At 41.5% G+C, this 17,318-nt stretch overlaps 1 protein-coding gene across 3 annotated transcripts in view; it reads right to left on the bottom strand.

The window, feature by feature from the left end:
* LOC140185779 (C-terminal-binding protein 2-like) overlaps nt 1-17,318 on the bottom strand; it is a 371,042-nt gene that overhangs the window by 203,241 nt on the left and 150,483 nt on the right. For 2 of the 3 annotated variants that reach the window (XM_072239428.1, XM_072239429.1), the window contains exon 3: nt 12,703-12,780. The exons of the other annotated variant lie outside the window; for it this stretch is intronic. In XM_072239428.1, coding sequence (XP_072095529.1) covers nt 12,703-12,780 — 78 coding nt within the window. The remainder of the gene's footprint in view (nt 1-12,702; nt 12,781-17,318) is intronic. 3 annotated transcript variants of the gene reach the window in all.

The raw sequence follows: 17,318 nt of genomic DNA, 5'->3' as shown, positions 1-17,318 counted from the left end.
GAATTCTATTTATTTATTCATTGAGACACAGTGTGGAATAGGCCCTTCCGGCACTTTGAGCCATGTCGCCCAGCAATCCCCAACTTAACCCCAGCCTAATCTGCTCTGTGGCGTTTACTCCGCTCTCCTCGGCACTGCTTCGGGCTTAGCGCCTGTGAGCTTCCTGGCAAATTGCCCCGCTGTGAACTGAGACCGAGGCTACGGGCCTGCTCTGGCTGCTCCAGGCTTCAGGTTTATGGACTCAGTTTCATTCTAAATGCTGTTGCTTTATTGTTTGCATGATTTGTAATTTTTTTTCCTCTCTCTGCACATTGGGTGTTGGTCTTTTTTTTAAAATCGGGTTCTTTCAGGTTTCTTGTTTTGCAGCTGCCTGTCAACAGACGAATGTCAAGACTGTATAGTTTATACAAACTTTGAACTTAATCATGGATAATTTACAATGATTGATTAACCTACCAGCTGGCACTACGGGAGGAAACTGGAGCACCCGGAGGAAACCTCTGTAGTCATGGGGAGAACGTACAAACTCCTTAAAGGCAGCATGGGAAATTTTACTCCGCAGCACTAATGTTTAGGTGCTGATTTGAGAATTTAAATTTCTATCATCCAAATGGTTGTCGTGCAGGGTTTGCCTATCTCAGTGCCTCTTAAAGTCAAATGACTGACTGCCAGTTTGTGGTTTTGCGGTCTGGCTTTTTCTAATGCTGGCACCAAAGGGTTATCTGCTCAGTTAGTACGTTGTTCAGATCCTGATGGGAATTTCATGGTATAAATGCTAATATAATTCAAACCACTTAATGTTAAACAATTCAGGGACTCAACATAGGCATCATTAACTCCCAGGCACAGACTGGTTGATAAACCCAGATGGTTCTATGACGAGCGATACAGATGAAGGAATCAAGGATTTATCAAGTACCTTTGATAAATTATTCTGGCCAAGATTTTTACGCACTCCCAAGATGATCTTGGGTAGGGAATTCCGGGATTTTGAAACACTACTTAAGCAAGAAATAAATGCTCAGGACAACTTGGAGCATGGCCTGTAGGCAGTGGTTTTGCTGTAGCATCTCACTGATGCTAATCACTAATACTAACTGCTGCCAGTACAGTTTTATGCATGTTGTGAACATATTGCCAGTTCTGGTCACCTCACTACAGGAAAGATGTGGATACTACAGAGAGAGTGCAGAGGAGATTTACAAAGACGCTGTCTGGATTGGAGAGCGTGCCTTATGAAGATAGGTTTTCAACTTGGACTGACGGAGGATGAGTGGTGACCTGATAGATATGTATAAGATGATGAGAGGCATTAGGGTTCCTAATGTGGATAGCTAGAGGCTTTTTCCCAGGGCTGAAATGGCTAACACAATGGGGTCATAGTTTTAAGGTGCTTGGAAGAAGGTACAGAGATGATGTCAGGGGTGAGTTTTTCACACAGAGAGTGGTGGGTCCATAGAATGCACTGCCAGTGATGGTGGTGGAGGCAAATACAATAGGGCTTTTTGAGAGACTCTTAGATAGGTACATGGAACTTGGAAAACTAGAGTGGCAGGTTACATGATCGGCATAACATTGTGAGCCGAAGGACCTGTAATGTGTTGTAGATTTCTATGTTCTATGTTCAAATATTTTATACTTTGGTTGAATTTTAAGAATATCACTCTTCTGGACTTGTATTTCCTTTGAGTTCACCAACTAATTCATCTATTTGACCTATTTGATTATTCACAAGCAGCAAAAAAAATCTTCGCAAACTAACATGTTGCTCTGTCCCTACACCTCCTTCCTCACTACCATGCAGGGCCCCAAACAGTCCTTCCAGGTGAGGTGACACTTCACCTGTGAGTCTGTTGGGGTCACCTACTGAATCCTCTGCTACCGGCGTGGCCTCTTGTATATCGGTGAGACCCGACGTGGATTGGGAGACCACTTTGCCAAGCACCTACGCTCCGTTTGCCAGGAATAGCAGGATCTCCCAGCAGCCCCCCATTGCAATTCCACTTCCCATTCCCATTCAGACATGTCAGTCCATGGCCTCCTCTACTGCTGCGACGAGGCCACACTCAGGTTGGAGAAGTTACACCTTATATTCCATTTGGGTAGCCTCCAACCTGATAGCATGAACATTGATTTCTTGAACTTCCAGCAATTGTTCCCCCTCCTTCCTGCTTCCGTCCCTCACCTTATCTCCCTACCTGCCCATCACCTCCTTCTGGTGCTCCTCCCCCTTTCCTTTCTTCCATGATCTTCTACCCTCTCTAGCCCTTTATCCCTTTCACCAACTTCCCAGCTCTTTACTTCATCCCCCTCCCCCTCCTGTTTTCACCCATCACTTGCCACCTTGAACTTCTTCCTCTCCTCCCCCCCCCCCGACTTTGTTACTCTGACTTCTCCCCTTCCTTCCCAGTCCTGATGAAGGGTCTCAGCCTAAAACGTCAACTGTTTACTCTTTTACGAAGATGCTGCCTAGCCTGCTGAGCTACTCCAGCACTTTGTGTGTGCTGTTACTCTGAGGAATCCCATTACCTCATCTTCATTTAAGTCCTTACCACAATGGATAAAGTTAGTAAGTAAAATATTTTCAAATGATAATTTTGTTCAACCCATTCATTTCTCTAATCAGTCAGTAGAATTACTCCTTTCAGTTTGAGTCACACGTACTCAACGAGTGGACACTCACTGAGCTTCACTTGCGTTAACTCTAAATAATTACTTTGCTTTCATTGACTGTGCTTCCCTGAATTATCACTTCACATCCTCGCTTATTTTTCTATCCCTCGTGGATTATAACCTAATATAATTATTTTCCATTCATAGTTCTATCTCTGTATTCAGGTTGAAATTCACCTAACCATTAGAGCATCCCAGTGACTGCAACACCTTCCTGTGCCTAACACTTAAAAGTGGAGGATTTTCCAGAGCTGCATTCAAGAGCATCAGTTCTGAGAATTAATGCAACAAATAGAGAGCAACTAAGATAGAGTGCACTTTTGTAGAATCGCTTATCAGCATGCATTCTATCAATTACATTTACTATGTGTATTATTCCTGAGTGATTCATTGTACATCAAAAATAACCTTCATTTTCAACACAGACTTCACCTTGATCAGGAGTTTACTGGATGAAATGCTTCAAAGTTCAAAGCAAATTTATCAGCAAAATACATAGATGTTACCATAAACAACAGTGAAGTCATTTTCTTGAGGACGTACTCAATAAGTCTATAGAATAATAACCAAAACAGAATCAATGCAAGGCCGCACCCAACTTGGGCATTCAACCAGAGTGCAAAAGACAACAATCTGTGCAAATACAAAAAGAATAAGAATTAAGCCAAGTTTGTTCTCATTTAACTATATGCATGAATATAATGTATATATCCATTTAATCTACAGTATATAGAAACGAGTAACACACATCAAAGTTGCTGGTGAACGCAGCAGGCCAGGCAGCATCTCTAGGAAGAGATACAGTCGACGTTTCAGGCCGAGACCCTTCGTCAGGACTAACTGACGGAAGAGTTAGTAAGAGATTTGAAAGTGGGACGGGGAGGGGGAGATCCAAAATGATAGGAGAAGACAGGAGGGGGAGGGGTGGAGCCAAGAGCTGGACAGGTGATTGGCAAAGGGGATACCAGAGATCATGGGACAGCAGGTCTGGGGAGAAAGACAAGTGGGGGGGGGAACGGACCCAGAGGATGGGCAAAGGGTATAGTCAGAGGGACAGAGGGAGAAAAAGGAAAGTGAGAGAAAGAATGTGTGTATAAAAATAAATAACGGATGGGATACGAGGGGAGGTGGGGCATTAGCGGAAGTTAGAGAAGTTGATGTTCATGCCATCAGGTTGGAGGCTACCCAGACGGAATATAACGTGTTGTTCCTCCAACCTGAGTGTGGCTTCATCTTTACAGTAGAGGAGGCCGTGGATAGACATGTCAGAATGGGAATGGGATGTGGAATTAAAATGTGTGGCCACTGGGAGATCCTGCTTTCTCTGGCGGACAGAGCGTAGGTGTTCAGCAAAGCGGTCTCCTAGAGATGCTGCCTGGCCTGCTGCGTTCACCAGCAACTTTGATGTGTGTTGCTTGAATTTCCAGCATCTGCAGAATTCCTGTTGTTTGCATATATAGAAACGAGATGGTTCTCCGAACTAGGGTGTAAAGCACAATAGTACACATAGCACACATTACACACAATAATTTATGAAGGTAAGGATAAAATCTACAGATAAATCATATATAAATAACAAACTGAAGTGTAATAATATTAAATATTCTAAGGTACAGAACAGATTAACCAGTGACATTTTGAATATGTTGCGGCAGGGAGTTCAGAGGCCTTATATCCTGGGGGAAGACAGTGTTTCGCATCCTGATCATTCATGTTTTAATGCCTCGTGTCTCCTGCCTAATGGTAGAAAGTCAAAGAGGATGCTGGATGGATGGGTGGGATCCTTGACAATACTAAGGGCCTTGCTTATGCAGCGTTCCTGATAAATTTCCCCGATGGATGGATATATAGATAAATAAATAAATAAGCAAGCAAGCAAGCAACAAGCATTGAGAACATGAGATGAAAAGTCCTTGAAAGTGTGTAAATTGGTTGTGAGAACATTGCATTGATAGGGCAAGTGAAGTAGAGTAAAGTTATCCCCTTTGGTTCAAAAGCCTACATGGTAAATGCTTGCCTGCTTCTGATGTGCTACATAGCTGTTCTTGGGGCAAAATTCTCAAATCTGCGACAACTTTGTAGCTTCTATAACACTGAAGCAATTTAGCAAAGATACTGCAGTTGTAATCTAAATGCAAGCCCTCTCTATGAAACTCTTAGACTGCCTGCACAATAAAGATCTACCACACAATTATCTTAGTATGCGAATGGAATTAAGAGTACTCAGTGGATTTATGGTTTCAATTCCATCTAGCATACTCAAAATGTCTTATGTTAATATTTTGTTCAGCATTACGCTGACTTATCAGTGACTTCAGAATGAATTGGATGTGATCTATAAATAATGTCTGTTGAACTTGAATCAGTACAAACTCCTTTGCTTTCATGCTTGAACACTCACTGTGGTCTAAATCTAACTTTAAACAGAACAGATAAATAAACTTCTGTTAGAACATTTTTTGGGGTTAGAACACATAACAAATAACTTCAGCAACTGACTCCAGCTACCAGTCTTCAGATGCAAATATGAATTGTGGATTAGATCTAAAATGCAACTCTAAACAATGGGTTCCTAAGAACTGTGAACCACAGATAATTGGAAGACCTGACAACAGTGATTAAAAAAACTGTGGCGTGGGTGCAGGCATGAGGTGTGAAGTTTGTGTGTATTTCAAAGAAAGCATTGTGGATGCATTGTAAATATGGAATTGTACTTTGACCTTTAGCACATAAAATGCCATGTAGCGTTAGGTTAGGCAGACCTTCTTCCTCTGAAAGCGTCTCCATCTGATGCCCGCTGTATCTCATTTTGTCAAATAAAGAGACTGCTTTATATCTACCGGTACTTTTCACCAATGACTTTGTTCACACAACCACAACTCCTATGTAAAGAGATATTCAAAGCTCAGGAAAATATTGCAGAAATTACTTTAGTACATCCAAATATTTTTAAAATTCATTTTTCAGGATGTGGAAACACTAATATTATCTCCCGTAATTACTCTTGAACAAATGGTAGTGAGCCAATGTTTTAAGCTGGTGCAGTCCTTTGGGCAAAGTGTCTCTCGAGGTGGTGCTGGTTGGAGAGCTTCATGATTTAGCAATGATAATTAACAGTAATATAATTCCATACCCTGTGTGTCAACATCTCTGAGGACCTATTCTGGACCTAACATATCAATGCAGTTACAAAGAAGGCATGTCAGTCGCTATATTTCATTAGGAGTTTGAGAAAATTTGGTATGTTTCCAAAAACACTAGAAAATTTATACAGATGTACCATGGAGAGCATTCTAACTGGCTGTATCACAGTCTGGTATTGGGGGTGGGGTGCTACCGCACAGGATTGAAGTAAGCTGCAGGGAGTTGTAAACTTAGTTAGTTCCATCACGGGTACTGGCCTCCATAGTATCCAGGACATCTTCAAGGAGTGATGCCTCAAAAAGATGGCATCCATCATTAAAGACTCCTATCACTCAGGTCATGCCTTGTTCTCATTGCTACCATCAAAGAGGAGGTACAGGACCCTGAAGTCATAAACAGAAAGATTCAAGAACAGCCTTTTCCCCTCTGCCATCTGATTTCTGAATGGACATTGAACCCATGTACACTACCTCAGTACTTTCCTTTCTATTTTTGCACTACATATTTAACTATTTAATATATACAGTGGCATGCAAAAGTTTGGGCACCCCGGTCAAAATTTCTGTTACTATGAATAGTTAAGTGTGTAGAAGATGAACTGATCATTAAAAGTCATAAGGTTAAAGATGAAACATTCCTTTCAACATTTTAAGCAAGATTAGTGTATTATTTTTGTTTTGTAGAATTTTAGAGTGAAAAGAAGGAAAAGAGCACTATGCAAAAGTTTGGGCACCCCAAGAGATTCGAGCTCTCAGATAACTTTTACCAAGGTCTCAGACCTTAATTAGCCTGTTAGGGCTATGGCTTGTTCACAATCATCATTAGGAAAGGCCAGGTCATGCAAATTTCAAAGCTTTATAAATACCTTGACTCCTCAAACCTTGTTCCAACAATCCGCAGCCATGGGCTCCTCTAAGCAGCTGCCTAGCACTCTGAAAATTAAAATAAATGATGCCCACAAAGCAGGAGAAGGCTATAAGAAGATAGCAAAGCATTTTCAGGTAGCCGTTTCCTCAGTTCATAATATAATTAAGAAATGGCAGTTAACAGGAACGGTGGAGGTCAAGTTGAGGTCTGGAAGACCAAGAAAACTTTCCGAGAGAACTGCTCGTAGGATTGCTAGAAAGGCAAATCAAAACCCCCATTTGACTGCAAAAGACCTTCAGGAAGATTTAGCAGACTCTGGAGTGGTGGTGCACTGTTCTACTGTGCAGCAACAACTGCACAAGTATGACCTTCATGGAAGAGTCCTCAGAAGAAAACTTTTCCTGCATCCTCACCACAAAATTCAGTGTCAGAAGTTTGCAAAGGAACATCTAAACAAGCCTGATGCATTTTGGAAACAAGTCCTGTGGACTGATGAAGTTAAAATAGAACTTTTTGGCCGCAATGAGCAAAGGTATGCTTGGAGAAAAAAGGGTGCAGAATTTCATGAAAAGAACCCCTCTCCAACTCTTAAGCACGGGGGTGGATCGATCATGCTTTGAGCTTGTGTTGCAACCAGTGACATGGGGAACATTTCACTGGTAGAGGGAAGAATGAATTCAATTAAATACCAGCAAATTCTGGAAGCAAACATCACACCTTCCGTAAAAAAGCTGAAGCTGAAACGAGGATGGTTTCTACTACAGGATAATTATCCTAAACACACCTCAAAATCCACAATGGACTACCTCCGGAGGTGCAAGCTGAAGGTTTTGCCATGGCCCTCACAGTCCATGGATAGACCTCAAAAATCTGTGGATAGACCTCAAAAGAGCAGTGCATGAAAGACGGCCCAAGAATCTCACAGAACTAGAAGCCTTTTGCAAGGAAGAATTGGCGAAAATCCCCCAAACAAGAATTGAAAGACTCTTGCCAAAGGGGGTGTTACTAAGTACTGACCATGCAAGGTGCCCAAACTTTTGCTTTGGGCCCTTTTCCTTTTTTGTTATTTTGAAACTGTAAAAGGTGGAAATAAAAAAGTAATCTTGCTTAAAATATTAAAGAAATGTGTCATCTTTAACCTTATGCCTTTTGGAAATCAGGTCATCTTTTACTCGCTTAGCTATCTACAGTAACAGAAATTTTGACTGGGGTGCCCAAACTTTTGCATGCCACTGTATATACTTAATATAATTTACAATTTTTCTCTATTATTATGTGTTGCATTGTACTGCTGCTGCAAAGTCAACAAATTTCACAAATATTAACCTGATTCTGATTCTGATACCCAGGTTTAAAAGGGAACCTCTAGATGGTGGCTTACCCATGCTCTTACTGCCCTTATCTTTCACGGTGGGAGTTTGTGGGCTTCAGAGGTGCTGTCACAATAGCCTAGCTGAATAACTGTATATAGTATAGCCATGGCAGTAAAGAGAGTGAATGTTCGGGATAGTAGAAGAGGTACCAATTAAGTGGTCTACTTTATTCTGGAATGTAACAACCTTCTTCATTGTTCTTAAAGCTGCAGTCATTCAGGTGAGTGGGGAATATTCTCTCAAGCCCCTGACTTGAACCAAGGCAATTATGAAAAGGTTCTGGGATGTAAGAAGTCAGTTGCTACAGAATACCAAGCCTTTAACCTGCTCTTGATATCACTGTATTTATCAGCCTGATTCTGACTGATGATTTTACCACTGAATATCAAGGGTTATTGATTCTATTTTTATTGGAAATGGTTACTGCTCTGCATTTGTGTGATGCAAATGTTATCAGACCCTGTTTGAATATTTTCCAAGCTCTGCTATTTGCTGTCTTAAACTATCTTCCTTTCTAAGGAGTGAAAATGGAGCAGAGTGCTGCATAATCATCAATATACATCACTGCATGATCCAGCGATGGAAGAACCTTCACTGTTGAGATGTTGAGCCCAGGATAATGCATTGAGGAACCCCTTGAACACTGACCATATGGTAACACTGGAATGATTGCTATTTAACAATCACAGGTGTCTTCCTTTGTTCAGAACTTGGCACCAACCATCAGTTCCACCAGGCTTGACGTCAAATGTCAAGAAAACATTTGCACTTCACCTCCGGCATTCATCTCTTTGATGTATGTTTGTGATGAGGTGTGGGACCAAGTGACCCTGGCAAAACTGTGCATAGATGAGCAGATTATTGATGAGTAAGTACCACTTGACAGCACGGTCACCACATTTTTGGTCATTTAGCGTAAAGTGATAGAGCAGTAATTAGTTGGTTTGGATTTGTCTTACTTACTGTAGACCAAGTGTTTTCCAATCTTTTTTATGCTATGAATCCTTATCATTAACCAAGGAGTCTGTGGACCTCAGGTTGAGAAGCTCTGCTGTAGACTGAATTTACTTATTATCTGAGTAGTTTTTAAACATGGTCAGGTAGAAGGCATTATTCAATAATGTTGCTGAACTATATATATTTCCTGATCTTGTTTCAGATAGTTAACGTTTAATATCTCAGGCTTCGCAAAATCCAAAACAGACCCTGAATTGCGAATTAAAGCTCTGTTTCATCAGGCTCATTTACTGCAAATCAGAACTTCTGATACTCGTTCGCCTTGGTTATGCAACTGCACTTCAACATAGTGTTAGTTATTTTTTAGCTTTTAAATTATAAAATACTTGTGTTGCCTGTACATTCAACAAAAACAATGAACATAGCTTGCAATATGGCAGAAAGTGTGCAAGAGATAAAGCTGACAGTCTCTACATCAATCTCAGGAAATAGCAGAAGCTGAGAAGCTGATTTAGAAAGTTAATACTCGATAATATTGGAAGCACGGAGCAAATCATTTAATGGCCATGATAATAACCTGCATGACACCAAATAAACAGGGTTTGATAAGATGAATATCATATTTGCTCAGTGCCCTTATTTGGGCATTTTAATGCCAGCCACTAAACATATTGCGGAAGAGATTAAAGCCTCACCACGTATCTACGAATCGTACGCTATGCACTTAGTTAGAAGAGACATGATGAACTTGGGCGCTGCACCGTGTGCCTGGACCTGCCCAAGGCCTCCACTTAAGGAAGGGCCGAGCTCGAAGAAACGGCCGCAGCTGGAGACCGACACGGCCTCGGGCTCGACTTCGGTGGGGCAACGGCAGGCGATGACAAGGCGGCCAGCGAGAACAAACTGGAGGAGAGGCTGTACTCGGTGCTGTCGCAAGATCGAAGAAGATGGAGGTGCATAGCCGCCAACCCCGGATTCGGGATGGCACCCACTGACTGACTGACTAAACATATGATGTAAAATCTTCTTCTTCGGTGGCAATATACTCCTAGCAACACACTTGTCCAAATGACAGCAACAGCAGTGCAAGGCCCAAAACTCATCAATATCTTCAAATTTTGTAAAATTTGGTCAGATTGAAGACGGCAGCTTTTACGATTGATGAAAGGGTGAACTAATTGTTCTGTAAAGATCCCGTCCTTTCTAAACCTGCACCGTTGAGAACAGCACACTGCTTCATATACATACAGCCTATCCCGCAAGCTGCTCACATCGAAAGCGGACTCTTCCTTTCATCAATAAGTATTCAGCTGCAACCACAACTGACCTACAAAGCCTATTTGCCTAGAATAATACTCTTCTTCATGGATGCCTGGGGCATGAAGAGACACTTATGAGGACCAAGTCATTCACCCTCAGCTAGCAGCTGCAGGACATTCAAGCCTGCTGATATATACCACATCTCACTTCCGCCCAGGGGGAGGGCACCACACTTCCGACTCCACCAGATCAGAGCAGCTGCATCTCCATCAGCCTACAGAAGCAGGCGAGAGATGGGGTGGGGAAGGGGGGCGGGGGTTGAGAATAGGAGACAAGGTTGCTGCGGTCCTTAGAAAAACTACTCCTGCTGCAGCCTTGGAAGTTCTCTGTAACGGTAGGCCAAGTTTTATGACAGGGAGCATTCCTCCACTTTTCTCAGTAGAGGATTGTCAGCTCCTGTAACAATTCCTCATTCAACTCTTTATCTTATCACAACACTAACAATTCTACTCTTCATGGCCCACCCTGATAATGTGATCCTCCAGCCTCTAGTTGTCCATCATAACCCTACGAGCATGCTCGCTACCCACAGGAATTACTGGTACACTCATCAAGGAAACAGTATTAACATAAGAAGATAAGAACTAGGAGCAGGAGTAGGCTGTCTGGCCTGTCAAGACTGCTCCACCATTCAATAAGATCATGGCTGATCTGACCATGGACTCATCTCCACCTACCTGTCTTTTCCCTATAACCCTTAATTCCCCTACTATGCAAAAATCTATCCAACCTTGTCTTAAATATATTTACTAAGGTAGCCTCCACTGCTTCATTGGGCAGAGAATTTCTCAGATTCACCACTCTGGGGAAAAGCATTTCCTCCTCATCTTTGTCCTAAACCTACTCCCCCGAATTTTGAGGTCTCTCAGAGCTGGAGAAGTGCTGGTGTCATTGTGCGCTTATACGTTTGAGGAGCTCTCATCTGTGTCTAAACGCTGGCAGCAGCAAGAAATTTGACCATTTCTGCAACAGAATGGAATTGCTCAAGGGAGCCCGATTATTAGGCTTTTTAAATAGCACTGTTTCATGACCTTTTAAAGCAGCTAAGCTAGTTAACAATGCTTTAATACCTGAGAAATGATGTAGGTGAATTTCTAAACCAAACCTATAATGAAAACGGTTAGGTTAATAGGTCAAATGCTGACTCACTCCCGCATTTTGTGCTCACAGATATTTCTTTTGGTTGTTATTAGTACATTTATCCAAACAAAAATTGACTCTCTGCCATAACAGCGAGGAAACAGAAATATACTACAAACCATTCAGGATGTCTAAAATGCTAACATTACATATCATATTGCGATACACACCAGACAAATATTAGTTACTATTCAAAGGTTTCAGTCATAAATTTCCTCTACATCACGGCTAACCTGGGATTTCTTCTCTGTGCATCATCATTAATAAATGTGATGCCTGGACTACAGTCAGTCCACAAAGGAGGAATAGTCAGCTATCACGGTTCGAAGAGTTAATTTTGTTACAATTCTCCTTCCAGGCAAGTTGCAGCAATGTCTTCATACTCCCAACATGAGATTGGGCATAAAGGGGTTGAAACACTTTTGAAACACATTTGAAAAATGAATTATAGCAAGAATGGCATGATCCATTTTACAATTACACTTGTACCATTAATGCAAGACCTCAACAGTCTTCAAATACAAATAAATACAAGTATGACAATAAATGACATTTAAAATATAGGAAGTATACATCTTGACAAATATCTGTATGATATCTAACAACTTTATGTGTACTAAGCTCATAATATATTACAACCTCCCCCCACCCCCCCCCACAAATACTGGCCTCTCAGCATACACTGTCCAAGGGTGCATGAACAATAAATCAAATGATCAAATATTAGAACACTTTTCATCATAAATGCTACATGCCTTGTTATATGCAGATCCAGTAAAACAGCATACATATAGTCTACAAGCTACAACAGTACTACACCCGTAAAAACTATCACAAAACATAATTTCAACCAGATATGCATTGTCTTAATAGCTGAATCAACTCATTAGTTAAACATCTCTCCCATAGTTTGAAGCATCTTCATTTGAAAAATGAAAACTCACAAATATTGACAGCTTCATAATAACCATTAACATTTGCTCTCAAGGAAAGCATCTAATTTTTTTGGTACCACTTTGCAGACATTCTCAAACTACGGTCCAGATTTCTTTTATTTACTACGGATTGGAGAAAGCATCTTTCGTGCAAGTTTTGGATAAAGTTTTCAAAGTACAAATTTTCTATTAATTTGTTTTGAATCTTGACATGGTGCCAATAATGCATGAAACACAATGATACAATAGACTGCTTTTATTAACCTTCCTATATCTGAAACATAAGTACGTACCTCTCCTTGTTGCTGTTTTCCCTGTCAGACTGCTGAGTTCCTCTGCAAGCCGTTGCTGGTTTCCCCACCAAGCCCCCGCTTTAAAAAATAACAAGAACATAAGGATCCTATTGTTTGATAATATACGTCTTTCATTGTAATTAGCAGTAAGGGGAGAGGGAAGTAGATTTTTAAACTATTGATTTGATTTGCACTCATGTTACTAGAACCCCTCCCCCCCCCCACACACACATGCGTGTGCGCGTGCATGCGTACAGTATGTGCACACAAACACACACACACACATACACCATGCATGAGATTTGCTTGCTTTACTCCCATATGCAAAGTTTATGAGACACCGACACGGAGCTGATTCAGACAGTAATTCACACACTCTGATTAGGTTGGGAAGTTATCTCATATCAGGACTGCCAAAGCACTTAAATTGTAATTCTTATAGAAATGCATATATATTCAAACAGATTTTAAAAAAGAGTAAATTATGTATTTACAAGTTATTTCTCCTGCGCAGCAACTTAAAAGTTGCCATTAACAGCAGGCTAACGAAACCATAACACATATAAGCAAAAGAGTTTATTTCTAGTGGAACAGCATTCAACATCATCATTAAGTTGCACTCATATATAATTTCTGGTTAGATCAACATTTTCTTGCATGATTCTGGCCTTCTTCTTACCAAATGCAGAAACACTAGAAAAATTACAAAAGCATTTCTGGTGGGAGGGTAGAACTTTCAGTAAGGAACAAATGGATTAGGGTTCCTTTGTTTAAAGGCAATGGAGATTGCGGGTTTGACTGAATGGAAAAAGGGACAGTGGTGGTTACCTGACAGAGGAAATATACAGAGGAGGATTTTAGACTGTGGCAAGAATACAAAGCTGAATTATTATATGGACATAGCTTGTCCCAATAAATCCAATCAAGTAATCAAGGAAATCTTTTTCATATGGAGTGGTGAGACTGTGGAATCCATACATTGTTTGAGATGAATACCACAGGACCATTCAATGAACAAAGAATAATACAGGCCCTTCGGCCCACAACATTGTGCTGCCCTTTCGCTTTCTGCAGCTGTGATACTATCCCTGATTAGCAGTGCCACTCCCCTCCTCTTTTACCTCCATCCCCATCCCCTTTGAAACATCTAAACCCTGAAACGTCTAGCAGCCATTCCTGCCATTGTGACAGCCAAATCTCTGTAAAGGCCACAACGTCACAGCTCCAATTACCGATCCATGCCCTAAGTTCATCACCCTTGTTCCTACTACTTCTTGCATTAAAGTAAAATGAATTTCAACCCATCCAGCTGATTGCATTTATGCTCAGTCCACCACCTATTCCTCTGCACAGTCTCTTCACACAATGCTTCCACGTTTACACTAACTACTCGATCGTCTGACCTATCACTCTGGCTCCCGTCACCCTGCCAACCATGTTAAATCCTCCCCAAAAGCTCCAACAAACCTGCTTGCAAGGATATTGGTCCCTCTTGAGTTCAGGTATAAAAGATACCTTTTGTACAGGTCATATCTTCCCAGAAGTGATCCCAATGACCCACTAATCTGAGCCCTGCCCCAGCACCAATTCTTCATCCACACAGTCATGAGCCAATTTATCCTATTCTTATCCTCTCTGGTGAGAGACACAGGCAACAACCTCAAGATCACTACCCTTGTGGGCCTGCATTTCCTTCCTGGACCACTCTTCAAGACTTCATCCCACTTCCTAGCTACGCCACCGAAGAGTTACATCTTTAGCCGTGCTCTTGGCACTCTTTCCAAATAATTCCTTGTGGGGATTGTTCAAAATGACACTGAGAAGACATTTGGGACATTTTATTTCAATGGAACCACGTGAATAGATGTTATTGTTGCAATGGTTTGATCCAGGCGGGGCAGGGCGGGGTGGGGCCTGCAATTTCTCGCTCCTGTGATCTCACGTTGTAGCCAGATTGGGCTCTGATTTCACAATGGTGAGAACCCTCTCATACACCCCAACTTCACCAAGGCTGGTGTATTACTGCTGTCACAGACGCTGAAAGCAGCTATCCCATCAGATCCATGCATACACCAGCAAATATCAAAAGAAAATTACACAAGAAAATGTTTAAAATACTTTAGTGTTTATTACAGAATGAACAGCATCAGGGACTGCAAACTACCTCCACATCACTGTCTTCCCAGGTGGGCAAAAAGAGTTCTGAAATTGTAGAATGTAGTTCCTGAGAGATTTACTAATTGATAATACTGGGAGGAATATAAGGAAGTAAAAAATGCAACTCCTTTAAATACCTTAGTAATGGTAACACGTCAGTTCACATGACATCACACTCATCACTGCAAAAGCTTTCCTAACCCTGGCTAATTACCCTTGCTCAAAGACCAAAAATGCTAATAAAAAAGTTTTTGAAGAACAAAATCACAGAAAAAAATAAACAAAATAATGACTACTGATTTTCAAACAGTTAGCAACTCAAAAGATTGAGTAATTAGTGGGAACCTGACAGAGATCAATGATTGGACCTCCATTGAGAAGCACTTCTCTGTGTCAATGCGTTCTAGGTCAGTTCACTTGCTTCCCTGGCAGGGGGAACTTAATTGGAGCTAATGACTGTTCTCACTCCAGATCCATATCCTGCCAGCTGATGTGCTTTCCTCAAGCAATTTGTCCCCCGATTTTCAAAAAGAATGAAAGCACAGAGGGGAAACATAGCTTTAAGTAGTCCTCATATATAGTCATAAGGAGTAACAAAACAATTTTATCAAAAAGAAGTAATATGTAATCAGCAGCATTCACACACATCCTATTTTAGCTCAAGAATCTCGCTGATTAGATTGAATCAATGGCCTGACACAGCAGGATTGCAACCACAGCAGTAATTTAGGAATATTTGGCCAGGATTTTGAACCAGCACCGTAAGGACAAAGCAATAGACTGCCAAGTACTGTATTGCAGTTCACCTAACACACCTCAGGTAATGTCACACTTCCTCGATAATTTCCCAGAATATAAAGTTCCGGCAGTGAACTTAAAACAAATAATCTCTGACCTAGAAGTGGTATCAAGCAAATCGTACCAAAATTTTATTTTAAGTGCTAACTTTACCTCAGTACAACCAGCGAGAACCAGGTTAGTTACACATCCACATGTAATGTTTTTGCAGGGAAGCAGCATCCATCCTCAAGGACCCCCACCCGCTCCAGGCCTTGCTCTCTTCTTGCGGCTGCCATCAGGAAAGAGGTACAGGAGCCTCAGGACTCACACCACCAGGCTCAGGAACAGTTATTACCCCTCAACTATCAGGCTCTTGAACCAGAGAAGATAATTTCACTCAACTTCACTTGTCCCATCACTGAAATGTTCCCTCAACCAATGGACTCGCTTACAAGGACTCTTCATCTCAAGTTCTCGATATTTATTGTTTATTTATTTATTATTATTACTTTCTTAGTGTATTTGTACTTTGTAGTCTTTTGCACACTAGTTGGTGCGGTCTTCTATTGAGTATATTTCGGTCATTGCAGTTAGTAAGTATGTCTGCTAGAAAATGAATCTCAGGGTTGTATATGATGACATATATGCAACTTGATAATAAAGAAGTTTACTTTACTAATGTCATTGGGTGGCTATGTTAATCTGGACAGAAAGAGAGCAATTTGACTGACATCTACAGGCTAAAGGTGGTATTTTCTTACTTAGCACAGCACAGGAAGAGGCCATTCTGCCCATTAGATCCATGCCAGCTTCCAGCAGAACATCCTATCAGTCCCATTTGCCTTGGCCTTTTCACCTGTGGCCCTGCAATGTATTCTCCCTCACATGCCTGTCAATTCCCCCTTAGTTGTTTTATTAACTGGGTATGTCAAGGGGGTAACTTGCAGTAGCTAATTAACCTACCAGCATATCATTGGGATGGGGGAGGAAATCAGAACACCAGTAAAAGCCATGTGGTCACAGGGAAAACATACCATTGCACACAGTCAGCACCCCAGATCAGGACCGAAGTACCTCCAGCAGAGCTGCTGCTGAGATTTTCCTCTATACTTCACATACAGACAGGAGAAACCAAAGCACGCCTTCACCTCCGCCAAGGTTGGAGCCCCCTTTACCCCCCACCCCTTAATAAAAGGTCACGGACCTGAAAGTTTACAGAAGCTGCTTCACCTGTTGAGTATTTCCTGCATCCTAGTTTTATTTATTATTGATTGACTGAGATACAGTGCAGAATAGGCCCTTCTGGCTATTCGAGCCACGCTGCCCAGCATCCTCCATTTTAATCCTAGCCTAACCACAGGACAAATTACAATGACCAATTAACCTACTAACCGGTACGTCTTTGGACTGTGGGAGGAAACTGGAGCACCTGGAGAAAACCTACAGGGTCACGGGGACAATGCACAAACTCCTTATCACCACCACTTGATTTCCAGCTCCTGGTGCAATTCGGTGTTTCATTGTAATTTACTCTGAAATTCTATACGTTAAGTTTGAAGGGCAGTACCATTGCAGCAATCTTTACTTGGCTTCAACGCTGAGTGTTGCTGCAGGTTTAACGAGACAGCGGGTGCCTTTATTCCAACAGGTAACCTGATGGAAGGTAAGGAGATCAAGCA

Source organism: Mobula birostris, chromosome 21, assembly GCF_030028105.1.
Source record: "Mobula birostris isolate sMobBir1 chromosome 21, sMobBir1.hap1, whole genome shotgun sequence".
NCBI lineage: Eukaryota > Metazoa > Chordata > Chondrichthyes > Myliobatiformes > Myliobatidae > Mobula > Mobula birostris.
Note: the sequence above shows the minus strand (reverse complement) of the source record. Positions and strands in the feature narration are given on the sequence as shown.